The 20,407-nt window shown below is 35.0% G+C and overlaps 1 protein-coding gene and 1 long non-coding RNA gene across 6 annotated transcripts in view; one reads left to right on the forward strand and one right to left on the reverse strand.

The window, feature by feature from the left end:
• The window catches only part of STXBP4 (syntaxin binding protein 4), a 73,293-nt gene that overhangs the window by 22,760 nt on the left and 30,126 nt on the right, over positions 1–20,407 (reverse strand). For all 5 annotated transcript variants that reach the window (XM_068654519.1, XM_068654520.1, XM_068654517.1 and 2 more), the window contains 4 exons: positions 18,200–18,376; positions 15,858–15,974; positions 14,948–14,997; positions 13,657–13,784 (listed from right to left, as the gene is read on the reverse strand). In XM_068654519.1, coding sequence (XP_068510620.1) covers positions 13,657–13,784; positions 14,948–14,997; positions 15,858–15,974; positions 18,200–18,376 — 472 coding nt within the window. The remainder of the gene's footprint in view (positions 1–13,656; positions 13,785–14,947; positions 14,998–15,857; positions 15,975–18,199; positions 18,377–20,407) is intronic.
• The window catches only part of LOC137841540 (uncharacterized), a 31,402-nt gene that overhangs the window by 6,629 nt on the left and 4,366 nt on the right, over positions 1–20,407 (forward strand). The gene's annotated exons all lie outside the window — the stretch shown is intronic.

Here is a 20,407-nt window from a genome sequence, read left to right on the forward strand (position 1 = left end):
GCTTGTCAACTGTGTTCAGTGGAGTTCAGGCATAAAATGACTCTTTTTTGAGGCTGCCAATAATATATAATTTATTTTAGTATTTATTTGCAAATTAACTGTAAAAAATCAGGTTCAGAAAAACAGCTTTCAGAAGAGAGTATGGACTTCTGGCTTTGTTTGTGTGCCACTTTATTTTTTAGACCATTTCAAGTGCTCTTCCCACAAACAAATGCGTTTCATTTTATGAATAATACTCTGCTAAGGGGACATTCCATTCCTTTCTTTCACATATCAAATTCCGTTCTAAAGAAACTGTTCCTTTTTCTTTTGTTGATTTAATAAAACAAAGACGGAGTAAGTAGTTTTCAAGTGGAGACATCTGGGAAATACTAGTAATTGAAATTTATGCTAATTTAGAGTATGGTTGGCAGATTGACTTGTCTCCATTCAGTAGTGTTCCTAGAAACCACACTTCAGAAAAATATTTTCCTTACTTTGGCTATCCAGGGCATGGTGAAAGATGACCTTGTCTTTTCCCATTTCCTATTAATCATAAGATATTGACCCAGTATGTCGGCAAACACATTCATCTCTTAGTGAGACAAATACACCACATTAAGTGACTGTTAAGTATGAGAGTTGAAAAAAAAATTAATTGCTTCTCATGGTGAAAGCTTAGAAAGATCCTATTTTTATCAGAACATTGGCTTATATGACCAACTTTAAGATCTTTATGGTAATTTTGAAATTACAAACTGTTTTGATATAGATAATCAGGAACAGCATGGAAACAATGGAACTTTTAAGACAGCCAGTCAAATGATGTATTTATGGAAATAAGACTGACCTCTGTTCAGTACATGGGATCAGACATTATTATAGACATACTTTTTTCCTAGCTGAGAAATAAGGAAATACAAATTTAGAACAAACTGCCTAGCATGCACACTGAAGTTCTTCAGAAAGGACTGAGAGCTATAGTAATCCAAGCAATGTGGTTGCTGCTATGCGTCTTCAAGATGGAGAAAGAATTATCTTCCTGAGACATTACTTTAAAAATGTATCTTTTCAGAAGCTGAATGCTGGAAATACTACTTAAAACAAAAATACATATTTTTCAACTAACTACTAATATTCTCCTTTCAAATAAAGCTTCAGGTTCTGTAAGATCTAAGCTATTTACACTGTTATTAAAATGAGCAGTGAACAGGCTAGCTGAGGCTCATCTTTATCCATGCAGGAGGTCAGCAGTGAAAGCACAAGATAAGCACACCACACTTAACAAGGGCAATAAAATGCTTTCTTCTGCTTTGCTGATGGCAAGCAAATGTATACAACCAATTATACAGAAACAACAGAAGTCAATGGAGCTTGCAGTACTATAGCATTACTATAAAACATTCTGACTGCCTTTCAAGGGGAGCAGAAAGAGTGCAGCAAATTAAGCTCTGAGCCTGTACGTTTCACCAAATGGAAGCTGTTCTTCCAAGGTGCACTGGAGAAGATAAATATTTTTGGGAGAACAAGGAAGGTAAATAAGCCACTAGCAACTGAATAAAAACAAACACCAACCAACCCAAATAACCAAACAAAAACAAACACTGACCTTTGGATAAATCCTCATTTTAGCCCTGAGGAAAAACAGATGATTCATGCCATCAGCTAGTCACTGGCCAGAATCTATGCATCTACACCAACTACTGATGTGAAACTGGGAATGTCTCTAAGCATGCATACACCCAAGAGAGACTGCACTCCTTGAAATTCTGACATACAGGGAACTCACAACAGCACTGATTATTATTTTGGTAATGTAATAATTGCCTTTCAGAAAAACAAACAAAAAAGGAATTATTTAACAACTTACATTTAAAAATATAATATTAAAAACATTATTTCAATCTGCTTATAATACAACTAATATGTATCCCATCGGGCCTCCAGTGCCTTTTCACATTCCACATATTGGATAGTCAGGAGTTCAACAATCAGTTGTGATGAGGCCAAGATATAATTAAGCAGTACTTAATTCAACATATATCTATTTGGGTCATGAATATAAAATGTCTGTGTAATCGTAAGGTCAATAAAGCATAAGCCCTCAGAGGTGAGGGATAATGAAACCAGGGAGGAGTTTGAGACTAGCTCACTCTGACCAAACACTGAATTTTGCATAACTTATCTAGCTGATATTATCTGCTTTTAAAAATGTTTTTCACCTACATAGATTCTTACTAAGATGCTACTGGCTGTCCAGTGACCGTACTGTAAAAATGCAGTGACCACCCTTTTTTGTTCGTTGCAACTGAAGCATCTGAGTATAAGGCGGAGGCAATACAGAAAATCAGAAAACTGCAGAATGCAGAAGTCTCCCACTTTAACAGAGAAGGTTGTGAAGAAAAAAAAATCGTAGCAGTGCTCCTTATCCTCCAGTGGCTCCCATCTGCTTTACTTTGCCAACTTAAAGATGTTTTATTTTGCTTTTAATGTTAAAAACTACAATAACAGAGTCTCAATTAATGACATGGTAATAGAAATACAATACTCTAGGATCATATAGCTAATAGTGTTCCCCAGTAAGGTCTTAAAAATGGTAAGCATCTTTCCCATGACATTTTTGTCAGTCTTATGCACTAATAGAGCAGCATTTAAAAAAAAAATCCTTTTTATCAGTTAATTGCAGAGTCTTTTCTATAGTCTGCATGTATGTTTCTACACTGTTAACGTGACAGTGTCTGTGATTGATGAAGAACACACTACTATTTTCATCACTGATTGAACTACTGAACTATTAAGTTAATTTGAAATTCATTTGAAATTCACTTTGTTTACACCTATGACTCTCTTTAAACTGCTGAAGAGGAGGCAGGAAACACAATATGCACTATAAAATAAGATAAATGGTCTGTAACTGAGGAAATCTACACAAAGGCTGTGTATATATACTAGATTTTAATACTGGTTCCTAAGTTCCTCCACAGGCTAAAAACGTTAAATTCATAGAAGTAAACAGCTCCCTTGAGAACACTCTTGTTCTGAATTGGTACTAGCCACTTCCAGCTAATTAAACTAATCTGGAACAGCACATTCTTCATTCAGCAATACAAGCCTCTGCACACAGGGCATTCACCACCAGGACTAAGTAGGAACAGCCTGGAATACTTCACTGCATGGACCAACTGTAAACCATTTTTTTTCCCCAGCTTCCCTTCTCTCAGTTACTCTTTCTGTTCTGGAATTCATCTGTCTCCTCCTTTCCTTACTGGATCATCTTCTCTTGTCAGCATCTATTGTGCTACCCACCCACTTCCATCACTGTCATCTCACAGGGCTCACTGACGCATGTGATTGTTAAATATAAGTTTAATTAGAAAGCATTCATTGGTAACAAATTAAAATGACTATCTAAAATTAGAATTGAGCAGAAATTGTCTGAGATTTAAAAAGCAATACTATTACATGATATACCTTTACTGCTAAGCAGTATCTTACTTTTATGCACTGATGATGAAATTAAGCTGTGCAGGGGGCTGGCACGAACCACCTACAATTTAAGAGACACACAACTACTTTCTGCTGAGCTCATTTCACAGTAAGTACAGACCAAAGCAATAATCAAATACTTTTTTGTTTTGAATTGTGAAAATATATTAACAAAACAGTATATTGCAAGAATTGTGAAAATATATTAACAGAAGACATCCTTTTGGACTGTTACAAAAGCTGCTGTAAGTACACCTAAGTGAAAGAAGGGTTTAATTTAGAGACAAGCATGACTTCAGAACCAGCATATTAAAAAAAAATTGTCAAACTTTCTGAGAGCCTAGAATAGGTACCTTCCCTTTCTTTTTTTCTTTTTTTTTTTTTTCTTAATAATTTTGAAGAAAAACAAATCCCATGTGCTGAAATTAGCATACTTTATTTTATCCTAACTGTAAAGGCTTCAAATATAATAGTCGTACCAATCACTAATGCAAGGCAAAATCACCTTCCATAGCTTCCACTTAATGTTCTATACACTTCATGAGATAAGGTGATAGATCTAGTATGAGACTTAAGCACATTTTGTACCTCATTTAGGTCTCCTTCATAAGCATCAAGCAATTATGTTTTGCTCTTGCAAATTCTCCTTAAAATATACTTTTGAAATCTTCCTATGCCACTCTTGGCAATCAACTTTCTCTGTACTTCTTTCCATTTAAATTATCACACTTGTGCACCATATATGTCTAAGTAACTCTGCTAGCCCTCAGCTTCTCACTCCTACCTACTGAAAAAGAAGTGAAGAAATGTGACAACTGAAGGAACTGACAGAAAAGCATGCCATCCCTCTTATAGAAGATGAGCACTGATAGTTTTCACATTCATTGACATTCTAAGCAAGGGGCTGACCCCCTCCTTCACCAGCTTTAATCCAGCTCTCTCAGGATGCTCATAGCTGTAAAACCACAGAAAATTAACTCACCATTAACTGCACAAAAGTACAACTCCTTTGGCTGAGCTTCATGCTATAATGGTTGCTTTATTTTTTGGTACCTGAACTAATGAGACAGTCACTCCCTGACTGGTGTGCAGACACACATACCCACAGACAGGCATCTGCCACCCACCTCTCCTGATAACCAGCACACTGTGTCTGAACTGTGCTTGCAAATCATAAAAAGAGGGATGGTAGCCTTGAGTTTGAGATATTGATCTGGGATTGAGAACCTCAGGGTTCAATTCCAGTCTGTTTCCTCTGACTGTGAGCAATTTGCATCTCCACACTACAAAATTCAGTATTTCTTTTTTCTTTTTTTTTTTTTCTCTTTTGTCAAAGACAGTATACTATAATTATATTAATATAACAAAATTCTAAGCGTTATGTCATCTGAAATTCATATAGGGGGAATTTGGGAAGTACTTACCATCCTGTAAAATTGTTGATTCTAGAGAGTTTTGACTTCAGTCTCCATAGCTACCAAGAGCAAGTACAACTTGTATGGGAAGAGGCACAAAGTCAATTAATTTTTTCATAGCAGGGTCACAGTATGAACTGAACATGTCCATAGACTTTTAAAGGTCTGTTCTTTAATGAAGTCTTCTATCAGAGATGCTGGAAATTAACCTAACAAGACTCTCCTAATCTTGTTAGCTCATCTGCATTTTAAGGTATAATAATATCACTTACTTGTTTTTCATTATTAAAATGTTTTGATTTGAAAGTCAGTACAGACAGTACCTATTCAAAAGCTGACTCATCTTTTCTCATTAAAGGTAAGTGAATGGAGAGGGAATAAATTGCTTTTCTAGCAGCAACAACAGAGTTCTAAAATCTAGGTCACATAAAAGAACTTTCTTAAACACAGGCTTTAGACATTGAGCTGACTTTTTTGTTGCTGTGAAACGTTGAGAATAACACACGTGTTCAATCATTTAGATACGATCAGGCTATAAAATTATTCTGACCTTATACATGTCACCTACTACTGAGTGACAGGTAACTAAAGAATGGGTTCTAATTTCTAGATCCTGTAACAATACCACAAGTAAGGCCAGTTAGGTGAAAACACTGTTATTCCTCACATTCACCAAAACGTGATTTTAGTCCGTGTCAGGAGAGTTCAGGGCTGAAACCCATTTGTGAACAGACATTTCTTTGAAATGTCATTGCAAAACAGGATTAGGATTTTGTAAGACCTTAACTAACTGGATCAGATGTTTGAAATAAATAGGGTGTAATTCAATAGGGACAAAAGCAAAGTACTACTCTAGGTACAAATAACCAACTGCACAAAAGCAAGTGGGGTATATCTAACTAGCCTTTGGTTCAGGAGAAAAGGCTCTGGAGGGGTAGGAAAGCACCGACCTCATATGAATCAGTAAAAGGAAACTACCAGGGAAAAAGAAAATCATTTTGGGACATGAGAGCTTGTGTGCTATATATTAAAACAAACCAACCTACTAGTCCATTTCATCTCCCATCGGAAGGTCTCAGCTACAGAGCATAATGCAACATGCACGAATTGGAGAGAATCCAGAGAAGTACAAGGGTGATAAAATGGGCAGAAGACAAAGTCTGTAAGGAGCTAGTATTACTGGCTTATTTTGGGGGACAGAAAACTGAATGGAGACACAGTGTGTTCTTCAAACATGTTAAAAGCTGCCACAAAGAGGAAAGTAGGATGTTTTCAAAAACCACTGCAATGAAAGAAAGTGGTAATAGACTTAAACTGCAATGAGGAGGATTTAGGCCAAAGGTTTCTAATGGCAAAGACAATTAAGCATGGGAACAGTTTGCCTAGAAAAGCTGTGGAATACGTTAGACAAATACCTGGCTGGATCCACGCAGATGTAACTCATTTTGCTAGAGGCAGACAGATAGATGCACTACCTACCTAACTGCTGGAGACTCTTTCAAGTCGTATGTTTTTGGATTCCTTGGAGGCAAAGTACTATCTGAGTACTAATTCTGTAAACTTGTGTGTGATTTACATTACATGTAGACATTTCTTCTGCTTCCCATTCGCAAGGCATTTGTATCTCGTATTCACAGAAGTAATACATTTAAATCTGATCATGTACCAAACTACTCTTCACTTGTCTCCTTCCAAGTATTTATTGTAAAATCAAACCAATCCTGGCCAAAAAAGCAGACTTTTTTGTTCCTTTTTTAAGGCTTGCCAGATAACACCTGAACTAACACCCCATCAATCACACTAAAAACCAAACCAAAACCACAAAAGGTAAAACTGTGAAAGTTTTTTGCCATTTGCCACCTTTCCAAAACTATTAAAACACTGATTTGACTTCACTGGCCTTACTTATTTACTTTTACAGACATGCCAATGAAGTTAAAAATGGAGTGTACCATTTAAAACTTTATATTCATGTACACTAATTTTACTTTCATTTATATTGGAAATATTTTAAATATTGTACATGACTACATTTCTGAAGTGGAACACTTCTCTACTGTTGTAATGAAACATTTTCATATTCCTGAAGAGGTTTTTCTTTTTGGAATTACACTTCTACAAACACTGGCAAAATTACAAATCTTCATTCTTACTTATCATGCAGACAAAACTGCAAGTTTAAACAATTTGCAGAAAATTCAATGTCTTGCTGTACGAAGTTATGTAGAATAAGCTTTTAAAATCTAGACTCTGTCCTTGTAAAATTACATTAAATATGTTTTTTTTTGTTTGTTTGTTTTGTTATTTGGACTGTTATACAACTTAGAATTTTAATTTTTCTGAAGTTGTTCACGTTTGGGTTTCTTCTATCTGATTTTCAGGATACCTGAGAGTTGTTGATAAACTTTTTTTTTTCCCCCGAAACATTCCAATTTTCAGAATGAGGCAAAAATTCAATGATGTTGTCAATGTTGCATCTCATATATATTTGATTTTATGTACTGGAACAATTAAAATTAAATCAAGGTTATTCTCAATTTACATCACTGAAGATGTAAATAGAAAATTAGAAAAATTTACTTTAATCCCCAAACTATATTTCCTCGTTGCACTAGCAACGAGGAAAGTGAATCCAGATCAGTAAATAAACATGAGTCCTCCTCAATTGAACCACAAGTAGTATTAAAATTTCTCACTATCTTAAGTTTAATATTTGGACAAACTATCAGTTTGCACAGCACCCACAGTTTCTGCATAGTGTCACTTACCCACAGTGTGTGGTTGGTAGCAGGGACCTACAAGCCAGGGCACACGATGAACTGCAAGACAGCTGCTCCTAGTTCCTATAAAGTTTTCCACTGAGCAGAGCTGGAAACCTCTAAACCAGTGCCCCACAGAGACTGAATAAAACAATGCATTCAGCGACAGCATGAAGCTTCTGTCTTGCTCTGTCTTGTCTGGTCCTATATATTGTCACTACACGATGATATTGAGCAAACTATTGAGAAAAGAACTAAATTCCAAATTCAAGATAAACTGGGAGATGTTTCTGCTACATACGGAAGAGGTTTTATGAACCTTCAGAACCCAGTGAAGACCAGGAGGACATGCTATAGGCACACTTACTCCTGCTCTCGAAGGAAAACCGGATTTGAAGAAAATCGTTCTTGAGAAGATGACAACATTTGGTATAACACTGTCATGCTATTTGAGAAATACAGCACTGGTAGTCTGTGGCAAAAGAGAGCAATTCCCATGAGGTCAAAATTAAGCATGATTCTGCAGGTGGATGGATACTGATGATGTGGACATATTCTAAAATTACCACTGTGATTCTCGGATTTATCTGCTGCTGCTGCTGTTGTTATTTAATTGCCAACTCAGAAAAGATTCAGCAACAAAAGAAGTCATCTAGTAACTTAAAGTTATTGTTGTCTATAAAAATGAAATTACCCTCCCATGAAATATTTTTGTTTCGGGGAACAACTCTCCAACCTTAAAGGACTAGTAAAACTGAAATTTTCTACTGGATAAAAGAATTGATAAATTCCTTTATGGTAAAAATCACCTCTTCTGATTTTCAAAAGTTTCAAAGAAATAACACATTTTCATTTCACTAAAATAGTATTTCCTAGTAGAAATATTGTGCCAGAAAATATTTAATTAACAAATATAACATCTATATCTTTAACGTATACAGCATTGATTTTAAGATTTATTTCATTTACTAGTCAAAAGCTATTAAAAATGGGAGCTGTACAGATACTTTAAGGATGTACATTGAAGTTTAATAGCTCTCTACTATTTCTGATTTCAGTAATTCACTGAAATATTTATGGCCTTGCCAGAACAATGAATACACAGAGTTATGTCTTTAGTTATATGCTTCCTCTCAGTCAGGATGAAAAGGTACATTTCTAGTTTATTATCTGGAAGTATATTATAGGTATGCTATCCTCCCAATGCAGAACTGTGCCCAGAAAAAAACGATCCTGCAGGAAATAATTTTCTCTCCCTGATACTGAAAAGATAAAAAGACAAGCAGTATGAGTTTCAGCAAATGTCAGCAATCAGATAATATTCCTGGGGTCAATGGAGGACTAGTATTTTGATATTTGGTCTCTACAAATGCATCTTTAATATGACTAGCTCAACTAATAAAAGTGAAGTTAGCCCGTGTATGCCTATCCATGTTACAGCTGGATTTGGATGCACAAACTAAAAAGGCAGGGGGAACATGCAGTGCTTACACATCAACGTTTTCATAACTTTCCTGATGAACTACAGCCAAAAAGTTGTACAAAATTATAGCATTGCTGTATCCCTAATTTTAAGAACAAAACAGTAATAACATATATGGCATTAATTCTATTACAATAAACATATCAAGGCTGCAGTCTATAAATAAAAAGAATATGAATAGTTAGCACTATTAACTCTCCTCAAAATAGTAAAATTGTTATACCAGAGGACATGCTACTCTGCCTTATATTATAACTTTCTGCTATCAGCTTATAATCTTGTCAATGGAATGCAAAGATAAATAACAGATTGTTGAATATGGGATTAAGGTGGCAACTTCCCATAATATAGTTGAAAAAAATAAACCAAATAGATGGATAGACTCCGTATTTCAGCTGTTAATGCTTGTGATATAAGACTTCGTCTGTGGTCCAAAAGGTAAAAGCAACTTAACTATCAAGAGAATAAGCACTAATAGGCACTGACCACCAGCACTTTCAATTGCCTTCTTTTTACAGCCAGTCAGGATACATGGAAAATGAAGGCACAGCCCAGGCAACTAAACTTCTGCCTGTGGGATCTTCCTAAGTATAGGCTATGGCATCTAATGAGATCCATATCAAGAAGGTAAACAGGACTTTTGGACAATATGTTAATTTGGAGCTCGCTGTAGTGAACTTCAGCATGATTGCCGTGTGTCAGACTTCAGGCTGACAACAGATTAAAGGAAAATGAGGTGAAAAAATAGTTCAAGATCCATTACTTGAGCTCCTGCTGATCAGAGTAGCAGGCTTCCTAGCACTTAATAGATACTGATGACTGGGATTATATCAACAAGAGCAAGATTGTATTTTTGGATAGAAATTTCAGAAGCAAAGCGAGGAAATTAGCAGTCAAAATACTTGAAAGCTATATTATGCTACTGCACATTTCAAAATACCTATTGCCTGCTATTTTAAGAAGAGAAGTGTGTTTCAGGGTTAATCAGATTTTTGCCATTACCAGGACCAAGTATATTTCTTTTTTAATTTTGTAATAGAAAAAGAAGAAAATGCTTTCTCAGTTCTTTTTAGCATGATCTTCACCATATGGACTACTAAGTGCAGCCAGCAATGACTTTTAAATGCTACAGTTCTTCACTGAGGCATTATTATCTTTTGTAAGATGAAAGTAATTTTCTTTATGTCTTCAGGAGATGCTAGTATTCTGCAAAGGAGAAAGGCCTCCCAAGACTTAGCATCTAAAAATAGCTATCAGTTTTTCAAGATGAAGAAGAACGAATCTTTCAAGGGATGAGCTTGATTATTCTGTTTATTACGTTGATTTGCATTTCTGGATCTTGAGGATCCTATAGTAGTAATCACTGTAAAACAAGCTTGTTTGTTTGTTATAAACGTTTTTGTTTTTAAACAGATTCCTCACTTAAAGAATTGTCAAACTGATGTCACACAGCTGTCATTCAACCTACACAGCTGAAAACTGATCTGCAGCATTATTACAGACAAAGCAATATGTACTCAGAGATTTTCAAGAACACACTGAGGTTTTTTAAACCTCTTCCCTCAGGGAAAATGTGATGTTATTACATGGGAAGAGGACAGTTAGTGTGGCTAACTCATACATATGCCAATTTGTCCTGGATGTAGAGGATGATTTTTAACATGAAAGTCAGTTTTGGTTTGGAGGAATGCTCCACAATCTTGTCTTTACACCTAGATGTGTTTCACATGTATTGCAAATAAATTGAAAAACTATTTTTGTTAGGGCTCTTTTACTTCTCCTTGTTCAAAATGAAACAAATACAGAAATAGAAGATTAATATGAAACAAATACAGAAAGAGAAGATCCATTCAGAAGATAAAATGTATCACGATAATTGCCCAACAATACATTTTTATCCACTTAGCAGTCTCAAAAATATTCACTCCAATTCTCTCATTCCTAGAATTCATTAACAAATTGTCATGCTGAAGACTCCTTTCTGGAAATAATGGCATAGCCTTCAGTCTTCAAAGTAGTGCCTATTATACTCTTTTCTTTAATGTATGATATTTATGAAGTGTTACATATATGAAAGCCCCCTTCTATGACAGCCCATCTGCAAGAAAACAGAAGATCACATGGGGAATGTATTGTGTGAATCTGGCACAGAGGACTGCAGACAGAATGCTATTAAACAGTTACTCTGCTTTAACTATTTTTCTTCCTTTTTTTTTTTTGAGAGAGAGAGAGAGCTTTAAAGCTTTAATCTTACACACAAGCTCGTCAGAGAACAAGTCTATCTGTAATACTCTCCAAATCAGAATGAACTCAGAAGGATGACGTTCAATCTTTAAATCCTTCTCTGCAGAGCTATTTTTAACCCGCAGGTTCATAAAACAGATCTTTGCTATGGCTCTAGAGCTTTCTAACATGTATCCTACCTATTATTTTTGACACAACAACATGTTAGAACTCAATTGCATTTAGGACTAAAAGTTTTCCTTGCATGATTTCCTGTGTAGTGTGATAGAAACAACTTAATGTGACAGAATACTTCCATTGTCACTGGTGGAAAACAAATTCCCCACTATCCGGCCACTGTTTTTCTTTTCACCTCCTCCAGCCATTCTAATTCTAATGTTTTGGATAATTCGTCTTTATCTACTTATTTTGCTTCGTTCTCCTTTATACATGATGCATAGATATGTGATGCAAGTAAGATATTTTTCATACTTTGAAATGTTTCCTCGACGAATATACTTATTCAGCCCCCTTCTAAATTAATTTCCAACAATGTATAAAGAATATTAAAATATTTGATACAATGGTTATTGTCACCATAATTCTCCAGCTCTCCAAAAACTTCTGTGATGTGTTGGACCACTTCTGTTTTATTTTTGCAAAGCAATCCATCTAATCTGGATTAGCACTGACACGTCAGCCCATCTAGAGGTAAATGCAATCAAAGTATGCAACCATGGGAATCCTTTAATAAGCCACTGTTGCTTCTTAGATTTCCAACTGCATACAGTTTATTACAGTAACTGGTCATGAACTAGCATAATTTTGACCAATGGGAACAGAATTCTGTTAATGATCTAACTGAGGGAATACACTTATCTCCAATAGAAACTGCAGGCTACATTTACTCCCTAAAGCAATAAAATCTTCATTAAGACTCCAGTTGATAAATGTTCTCATAAATTCAACAGAATAATATTTTGTAAACATTCTTTTACGAAAATAGAACATCATAGTCAGGAAATTCTGCTGGTTTTACATGATTCTGGAGATTTTCATATTCCTCATCTTGACATTAAATTTCTGCTTTAATTTTTCCAGGAAAAAGTATTCTAGAATAAATTTATATTCTAATTATAGTTTGATAAAGGTGCATATTTAGCTGACACTGAATCTGCATTGTCCTTTGGTGCTATGAATGATTTATTCTACCAGTTCACGCTCAATCTTAAAAAAAAACATCTATGTACTCTGCTGCTGAATTGATACCAGATTTAAAAGCCCTGGAGGATTTGTTTACTTAAAGACATTTCCTAACTTCACAATTCCACATTTAAAAATTCTTAACAATAATGCTCAGATTTTCTAAAGATTTGGAGAAATCTACTCATTCTGATGCATTCTTTGCATCTCAGAAGAGGGTTTATGTGGTTTAAGATACTGAGATCTTAAAGCTAATATTCCAAAACACTGTCAGCTCAGACTGCATTCACTATATGATTTTTGTTCAAAGCCCACAAATGTCAACAGAAATATCCCACCAATGAATTTCAGATTGTGTCTCTTGAGACAATGAAACTCAGGCCTCTAGAATCCCATGTGATGCTTATTTTTGACTACTTCCTAGAGCAAGACGATCTTAAACCACATAAAGTCGTTGGTATATGTTTTTGGAAGAGTGATGAATTCTATTGAACAGAATTAAAATAATTGTTTAATATTTTTCCATTTCTTCTTTTCACAAGCTATTTTTTAGATAAAAGCTTGTTGATAAATGTAAAAGTAAAAAGACGGTGCATAAGGCAAAGGAAACTGAAGAACAAAAATAAAAAGAGAAACTGGATCCAGTGAGGGATCACTGTACCTCCAAGAGGTCTGCTGTGTGGTGGCAAATCACTGACATCTCTATTACCAGCCACCAGCTTTAGTGCACTCTATTATAAGTCATTAATTTCAGCTGGCATAATGCTCGTCACTTGCCAAGATGACCCTTTCAGAATGAAGTGAAATATTTTGTATCTTTCTGAATTATTAGGTATTTTCAGAAATGTCTACCTACTTCCTTTTTTAAGCTTCAGAATAAGTAATTTCTTGATTTATTAAACAGGTATTCTTATTAAAAAAAAAAAAAAAGAGTAATACTTCTTGCCTTGGCTTAGTATAAATGGATGAAACTTTCAACTGAAAACTAACAAAAAAACCACCAGTAGTTTCAACTGGCAGCCAAGATGCTAAAGCTACAACATTTGATGAAAGGAAGGAAGTATTTATGTGTGTATATACAAACACAGACACACACACACTCACTCACAGTCTACTTCCAAAATGGCACGGACAGACTTGGCAAGGTCTCTGGCTTCTGCTGCAAGAGCTGTGGTGACAGTTGGTCCGATCCTTCCCAACCGAAGTGCTTTAGAAGATAAGGTTATTCTTCTGTCACTAATAGGAAAAAAAAAAGTGTTTTTTTTGTAAGACTAGAAATATAAAGATTTATTTTTAATAAAGTAAAGCTGTGTTTCTAGATAGGTGTTATTCTCATTCTATGAACCAGAAGATTAACACCACCAAACATAAATTTGTTTCAGAAGTAGTTCTGTCTACATAGCAAATGTATTAGGAAAGTTGGATAGTTCAGTTAGAACAACATAGTTCGTGCCCCAAAAAGTAATGTCAAAACCTCAGTAGATGTCAGAAAAGTAAATTCCTTAAAATTAATTTTCATATTAACATTTAAGAAGGGACACTGTTCGGGCACCTAATTCTTATCTTCTGTTCTTTTAGGGTATCAGCTTGTGACCTTAGCTTTGAGTTTTATACTTCAATTTGTTTACTAAAATGAAGTCTACAACCTTTATAAAACATGCAACATCATTCTTGTGTAGTGCCAATGGGAATTGCATTTAATTGATCAGGAGTAGCATCTGAGAACACAGACAGCTACAGCAAATAGTTTATTTGATCCTGCAGATCTTATTGCAATAAAGTTCCAGCTAACTTCAGTTAAATAGACTTGAGAGTTTTACCAGAAAGGACAGCAGGATAGAGTCAAAACAACTTTAGTGTGCTATGTTTGCATAACAGTATCTGGGATATATAGGCACAATCAGGCTGATATTCAAAAGGGCCAAAGTCTTGTTGAATGCTCCTAGCTGTACCTTTATAAACAAGAAAAGTAATGAAACTTAAATGGAAATACATGCCATCTATTTATTAATATGCAATTGAATTACTGATGATGCAAATTCACTTGGGCAAAGGTTAAAAAAATAAATAAATAAAAAATTAAGAAATGTTAGGGTTGCTTACAATTTTAAGTAAATCTTAGCACAAGATAATTATTTTATTGCAACATGCAGACTGCCATAACTATGCGATTACTAACTCTTTTAATTTAATACTCTGTTTTTTAATGAAGCAGCATCCTGAAAGCTTAGTTTTTTATTCTTTCCCACAATTATAATTGCATTCAGTAACATACTTCAGAAAACTATATGAAAAAATAGCTTCAAAACAGTATTTGGAGACTTTGAAACAATCGTAGAGGTTTTCATTATTACATGAATAACTGCCATTTCATCACAAAAGAGCTCAGATCTGCCTACCTTAGAACTGTTGAGGGAGTAGAGTTATCTGAAAGGATTTCATGCACAACCTGTTGGCCATAGTCAAGAAGTTAACACTTTATAAATCAACACATTCAAGAACTTGACACTTTATAATTAGATGCTCTATTTGGGGACATGGGATTTGATTTGTATCTCAAGAGACTGCAGTCTAGTCTTTCCCATCCAGATGTTTAAAACTATTTCCTATTCAGTTTGACCCAACAACAACAACCCTTTCATCTTGAAAAATATAAATGTGCCGGTCATATTAAGTTATAGTTATTCGCATTATTAAAATAATGAATGAAATTGATTCTAATTATCTTCTCATCTTACATTGTGATAGGATACGTTAAGTGACAGTACATGTTGGAACAGGTTGCCCACAGTGGTTGAGGAAGATATTTAGAACCCAAGAGGCCAATGTCCAATGCTTTGAGGAGAGGGAGATGGACTAGATGGCCTCCATAGGTTCCTCTCAGTCTCAACTATTCTGTAAGTCAATTTAAAGGCAGAACTAAAAAAACAAATGAACAAAAGATAACCCCTTTGCATGAAATAAATACCATAATGTTACTTGTTTGTGTGATAGCATTTTAAAATATTATTAGATATTAATTTTCTGCTTTTTCCCCCTCTTGGGGAATTTCACAGAAGTTGATATGTTTGTGAAAAATTATGTTTAAAATATCTGTCCAGTTTCATTTGTTCTGTGTACAGCAAGATACAAAGACTAAGTAAATTCCTACACAGACCTATACACTTTTACATCATTTCTAGCAAGTTGCATCAAGCTGTGGAATGGTTTCAACTATAGGTTATAGTCAGCTTATTATGTTTATTCCTCAGAAACATCAGTACTACACTTTAAAAATAAAATGCTGCTAGAAATGATAGGCAAAGTTACCTCTATAAATTGTAGTAGTTTTTCAGTAGCCACCTCAAAGGTCTTCCTAGCCGATTCTGATTTCCGCAGCTGGCAGTCAAGTACTGTAACTCTCTTTCTCAAGTCTTGGATGTTATCCTGGAAAAGAGATTTGGTCCACACTGTTTTAAGGTTTTTATTTTAACCATTTCTTCCATGGCTCACAAAGGTACAAGGTGTGAATTAAAATGGATGTCTGAAAAATTTAACACATCATCTTTTCAACCTTTCTGAAAAACATAACTGCTCCTGAGGCAGGTTTGCCTGATCTACTAGTAAGGAACAACTACACATCTTGGATTATGATATCAAGGTCAATTGAAATTGGCATATAACAACAGTGATAGGTCTGAAACTTTAGATTGTTTGAACTGATTCATGAATGGATGAAAAATACTGAACTGATGCTGGCAGTACCTATCAGCAGGGTGGCATAAATAGCCAGCGTGTGAACGAGCTCAGTCCACTAGTTTGCATCTGTACATCCCTTGGCCAACAGAGTAATTACGGCATATCGTGAAGAAAATTACCCCCTAGGATTTCTCTACATGCACTTGTATAACCTATTGATCAGTGTTATGCATCCCTTTTCTACTTCAGCTACAGCGATTGTGAGCCCCAGCTACCAAGTCTGACTCATTAGCTCGAGTTCTGGAGGATCCAGGCTCTGCCCTGAGTCCCCGGTACTACTGTTCAAGTGTGAGGACCACGAGTGAAGTCTTCACATGTACACAGGCACATTTGTTTAGGTAAGATATTCACTGAACAGAAGATCTAGAACAAAATATGCTCCAAAACTAAGAACATATCACTATCATTAAAACAAATTTTCATAGCCTGTATGTAATCCTTTCTGATAGCCCACTACCTCCTACAGAAGTTGTTAAAAAAAAAAAACCACACTCCCCAAAGCCACTTTTTATTATCTTTACTTGAGACAAATGAATGCACCCATTTGTTTGTACATAATGTACAAAGCAGCAGAATCACCATCTCTTAGAATGCCAAATAACCTCTCAATTAAAACATCTTTTTTTGTAATCTCACTGTCCACTGCTGGAGAAGTAGCTGGTCAGCCCTCCGAGACACAATACTTTTTAATATTTAAAAAAAAAATATATATATAGAAAAATCAGCTACATAAAAATATATAAAGACTTTATATCAACTGTACTGTTACCTGATATAGCTACCTGATATAGCTACCTATAGTTACCTGATAGTGCTTTTTTGAGTAAGAAACACACAGAACCAAATCTCACCTCAGATTTTCAAGTGCGCAATCAGAATTTCAGGAGTTCAAGCTAGCATCTTAGAAACAAATCTTTAATACAACAACCCACATGCTCTGAATTTCTTAGTATTTTTATATTTATTCAAGTCCTAGAAAACAAATAAAACTTAAAAAAAAAAATACATAAAAGCTGGGGCATCTCACCCAGATGTTCAGAAAGAACAGCTTCTACGGTGTGATACATCTTATCATGCACACTCACAATTAGGTGAGAGGAATTACAGATCATTGCTATGCTTCTTTGTAAGCTTGTACACCATAGAGGTCTGTTTAACCGTTTTAATGTTGAACTAATTCTCATGCTGAAACAGGGACCATTTCAGTAGGTTTCCTTCACCATTAATTCCTATGCACATCCATTTTTCATGAGAAAAGAAGGTAAACCCACAAATCCCGACCTGTCTGCAGTTTTTCAAACTGTGTGTAGAAAATGGATCCTCAATTATGGGGAAAAATTAAAAAGTGCTTAAAATATTTTATTCCTTAACATGTTTTGAAACGACTTACTGAAAATGAAGTAGTTTTAAAATATGAAGCTCAACTGAAAAAAGAAATCTCTCTGGCAGAGTGCTGTTAGTAGCTTTTAGGTGATTATCTTGATTAAATCCAAATTTACTTAAGAACAGTGGTGGACTTTATTATCACTATTATTTGTCTAACAGAAATATAAAAATATTAAGACCACTTGTACAAATATACAAAAGCATACAAATATACGTATAGCCTTTACAGAGGATATATCTGCAGTCCGGAAACTACTCCCTGCTTTAATGCTTGAGATGTTCCGTATTGACCTATGACCCACATATGCTTCTAGCTCCTGTTTTTGCAGCCCCAAGATATCTGGATAAAGGAAGACTCATACGCTTCACATTACCCCCTTCGCTCCGCATCATTCCAGTTATTGAATAATACAAGACAAACAGTGACCTACTTTAGGAAAGCAGATGAAAAGAAAATGAAAACAAGATACATGACAACAGCAAGGAAACCATGGTAACTACGACAGGAGACTGGCTGCTTTGCTTACTTTATTTTGGCCAGAATGATCAGTGAGCTGAGCCTTCAGCTCTACGATTTCAGCTTCTAACAGGCGAATTACTTCTTCATAGTCCATCTCCATACCACGAGCCTGTCTTTGTGCAGCTTCAGCAAGATGAATCCTACTTCTCAAGGCTCTTGTCTCCTCTACAGCTGCCTTGGCTTCCTATAGATTACAGAATTTAATTGAAAAGTTAAAACTCCTGTTAACAACAAAGGTTTAAAAAAAAAGTGCAGATTTAGCTTAAAAGTACTGGAGTTGGCAGTAGGGCTACCTATTAGGATTCGTGGTTAGCCAATTCATTTCCTGATTTTTCAATGAACGATGCACAAAGAAAAAACAGGTTTTTACAGAGTGAGATATTCCTGAGAAGTACATCATTACTTCTATGACTACTGAAAATCTAATTGAATTAAAAGTTTTATATAAATGTATCTGATGCTATTAATTCGCCCCTTAATTTCTGTACAAGATAAATTACTTTTAATTAAATATTATTTGATATTTTACTATTATCGCCTGAATTCGCACCCAGTTCAGAGTTTCCACACCATATAGATGGACTTATAATGCAAGTATTCAGTCTAAACTTTTCTTAAAACTAGTGCTGTTTTTAATTTTTCTGCCCAGTTCCTGCTCTTATATTGTATTCTATGTTATCACAGAAGAGTGTTATTTAAAATTTATACATAAATAAAGGAAAACTAGAAAAAAGAAGCTGTTAACTTTTAATTCAGCTGAAGTAAACGATAAATGCTGTAAAATCCAATTCAGAGAAGGATATTGCTCACTTCATTTTACTACTTAATATTAATTCAAATTAACTTTGGTTTGTAAATTCAAAAAAGTCAAACAAAAGGTTGGGACAACAGCTTAGTTTACACTATAAAAGACTGAACTGCTCAACATACAGGCTCAGTGGCACCAAAAGCAGTAAACCATCTTTCCCCTTATCTTTTTATTAATCTGGACAAAATACTTTATATGATTTTCCTGAACCTTTAAAGTTATAACCTTTAAATTGAAAAATTCACAGAACTAGAAATTCTTTGCACAAATTCCTCAGCTAAGGATATTGAAGTAAATAAGCTATTCCTAGTTTACCTGTTATATCTTATTATTATAGCTATATCCTGGTTTGGAATGGGACTAGAGGGGAAACAGGACAAACAGACACTGAGAATCCATAACCAGTAGGAAGTAGCCTGGACTTGAAGCCACTTTTCCAGAGAAATCTAAATGACCACAACTTCAATTTTCTGTGGAAGAAATGTGATATAATATTTAACAGGTGTTATAATATAAATGTCTCGAGGGGTCAGTTAAACTTACAAATGAAGATTTAATTCAATTATTTCCTAACTCAGAAGCATTTCTTCTTTGCAATCAATATTCTTTAAGCCAGATTTTCCTACGCTTTGTCTTAATGTTTTTCCTGTAAAATGACCACCAGTTCTACCAGTCTCGGTTTCAGATGATTTTTAACCTGTAAACAGTTAGTCTTTATAAACAATATATATTTGTTTCATGCCATAAGTAAACTAATCTGAATGACATATATAGGACATCATCTACCTCACGTTTACAATGGTTTAGCAACATAATACCAATTTGGATAATTGCCAGGGACATTCTGGTCTCTTAGAAAATAAAGCATTAAAAGAAGTAATCATACATGTAGCAAACAACAACACCATTAGTGAATACAGATGACACTGGGTTTATATAATATAGAGCTTTCTATTTTAAGTGATAAAAGATACATTTAAGTAACCTTTACTTTGACAGCAAGTACACTTTTTTTTTTCTTTTAGAAGCACAAGAAGCATTAGATTCATCTATTCTACATGACCTCCACCTATACCTGGAAAAGCAGATTATTTGAAAGCTTACTGATATGTGTCTTTCTGTTATTCACCTAGCTTGTTTAGCACTCATGTTTGCACAGCACTAAGAACTGTGCAAGGGGACAGTACCGAAGCACTCACTGGAAGACTGACTGTGGCTCACGAAGGCCACCAGAACAATGCACCCCTCCTGCAAGTGGCTCACATTAATTCCTTTTCCTCCAAATAATGCAGCGAACACAAGGACTTCTAAGAAGTTATGAATCTATACCCACAGAGATCAAACTTACTGCCTCTGTAGAGGGGTGGGTCCTACAGATATAAAGGATATTTTCATGCCCTTAAGCAG

Source organism: Anas acuta, chromosome 18, assembly GCF_963932015.1.
Source record: "Anas acuta chromosome 18, bAnaAcu1.1, whole genome shotgun sequence".
Lineage (NCBI taxonomy): Eukaryota > Metazoa > Chordata > Aves > Anseriformes > Anatidae > Anas > Anas acuta.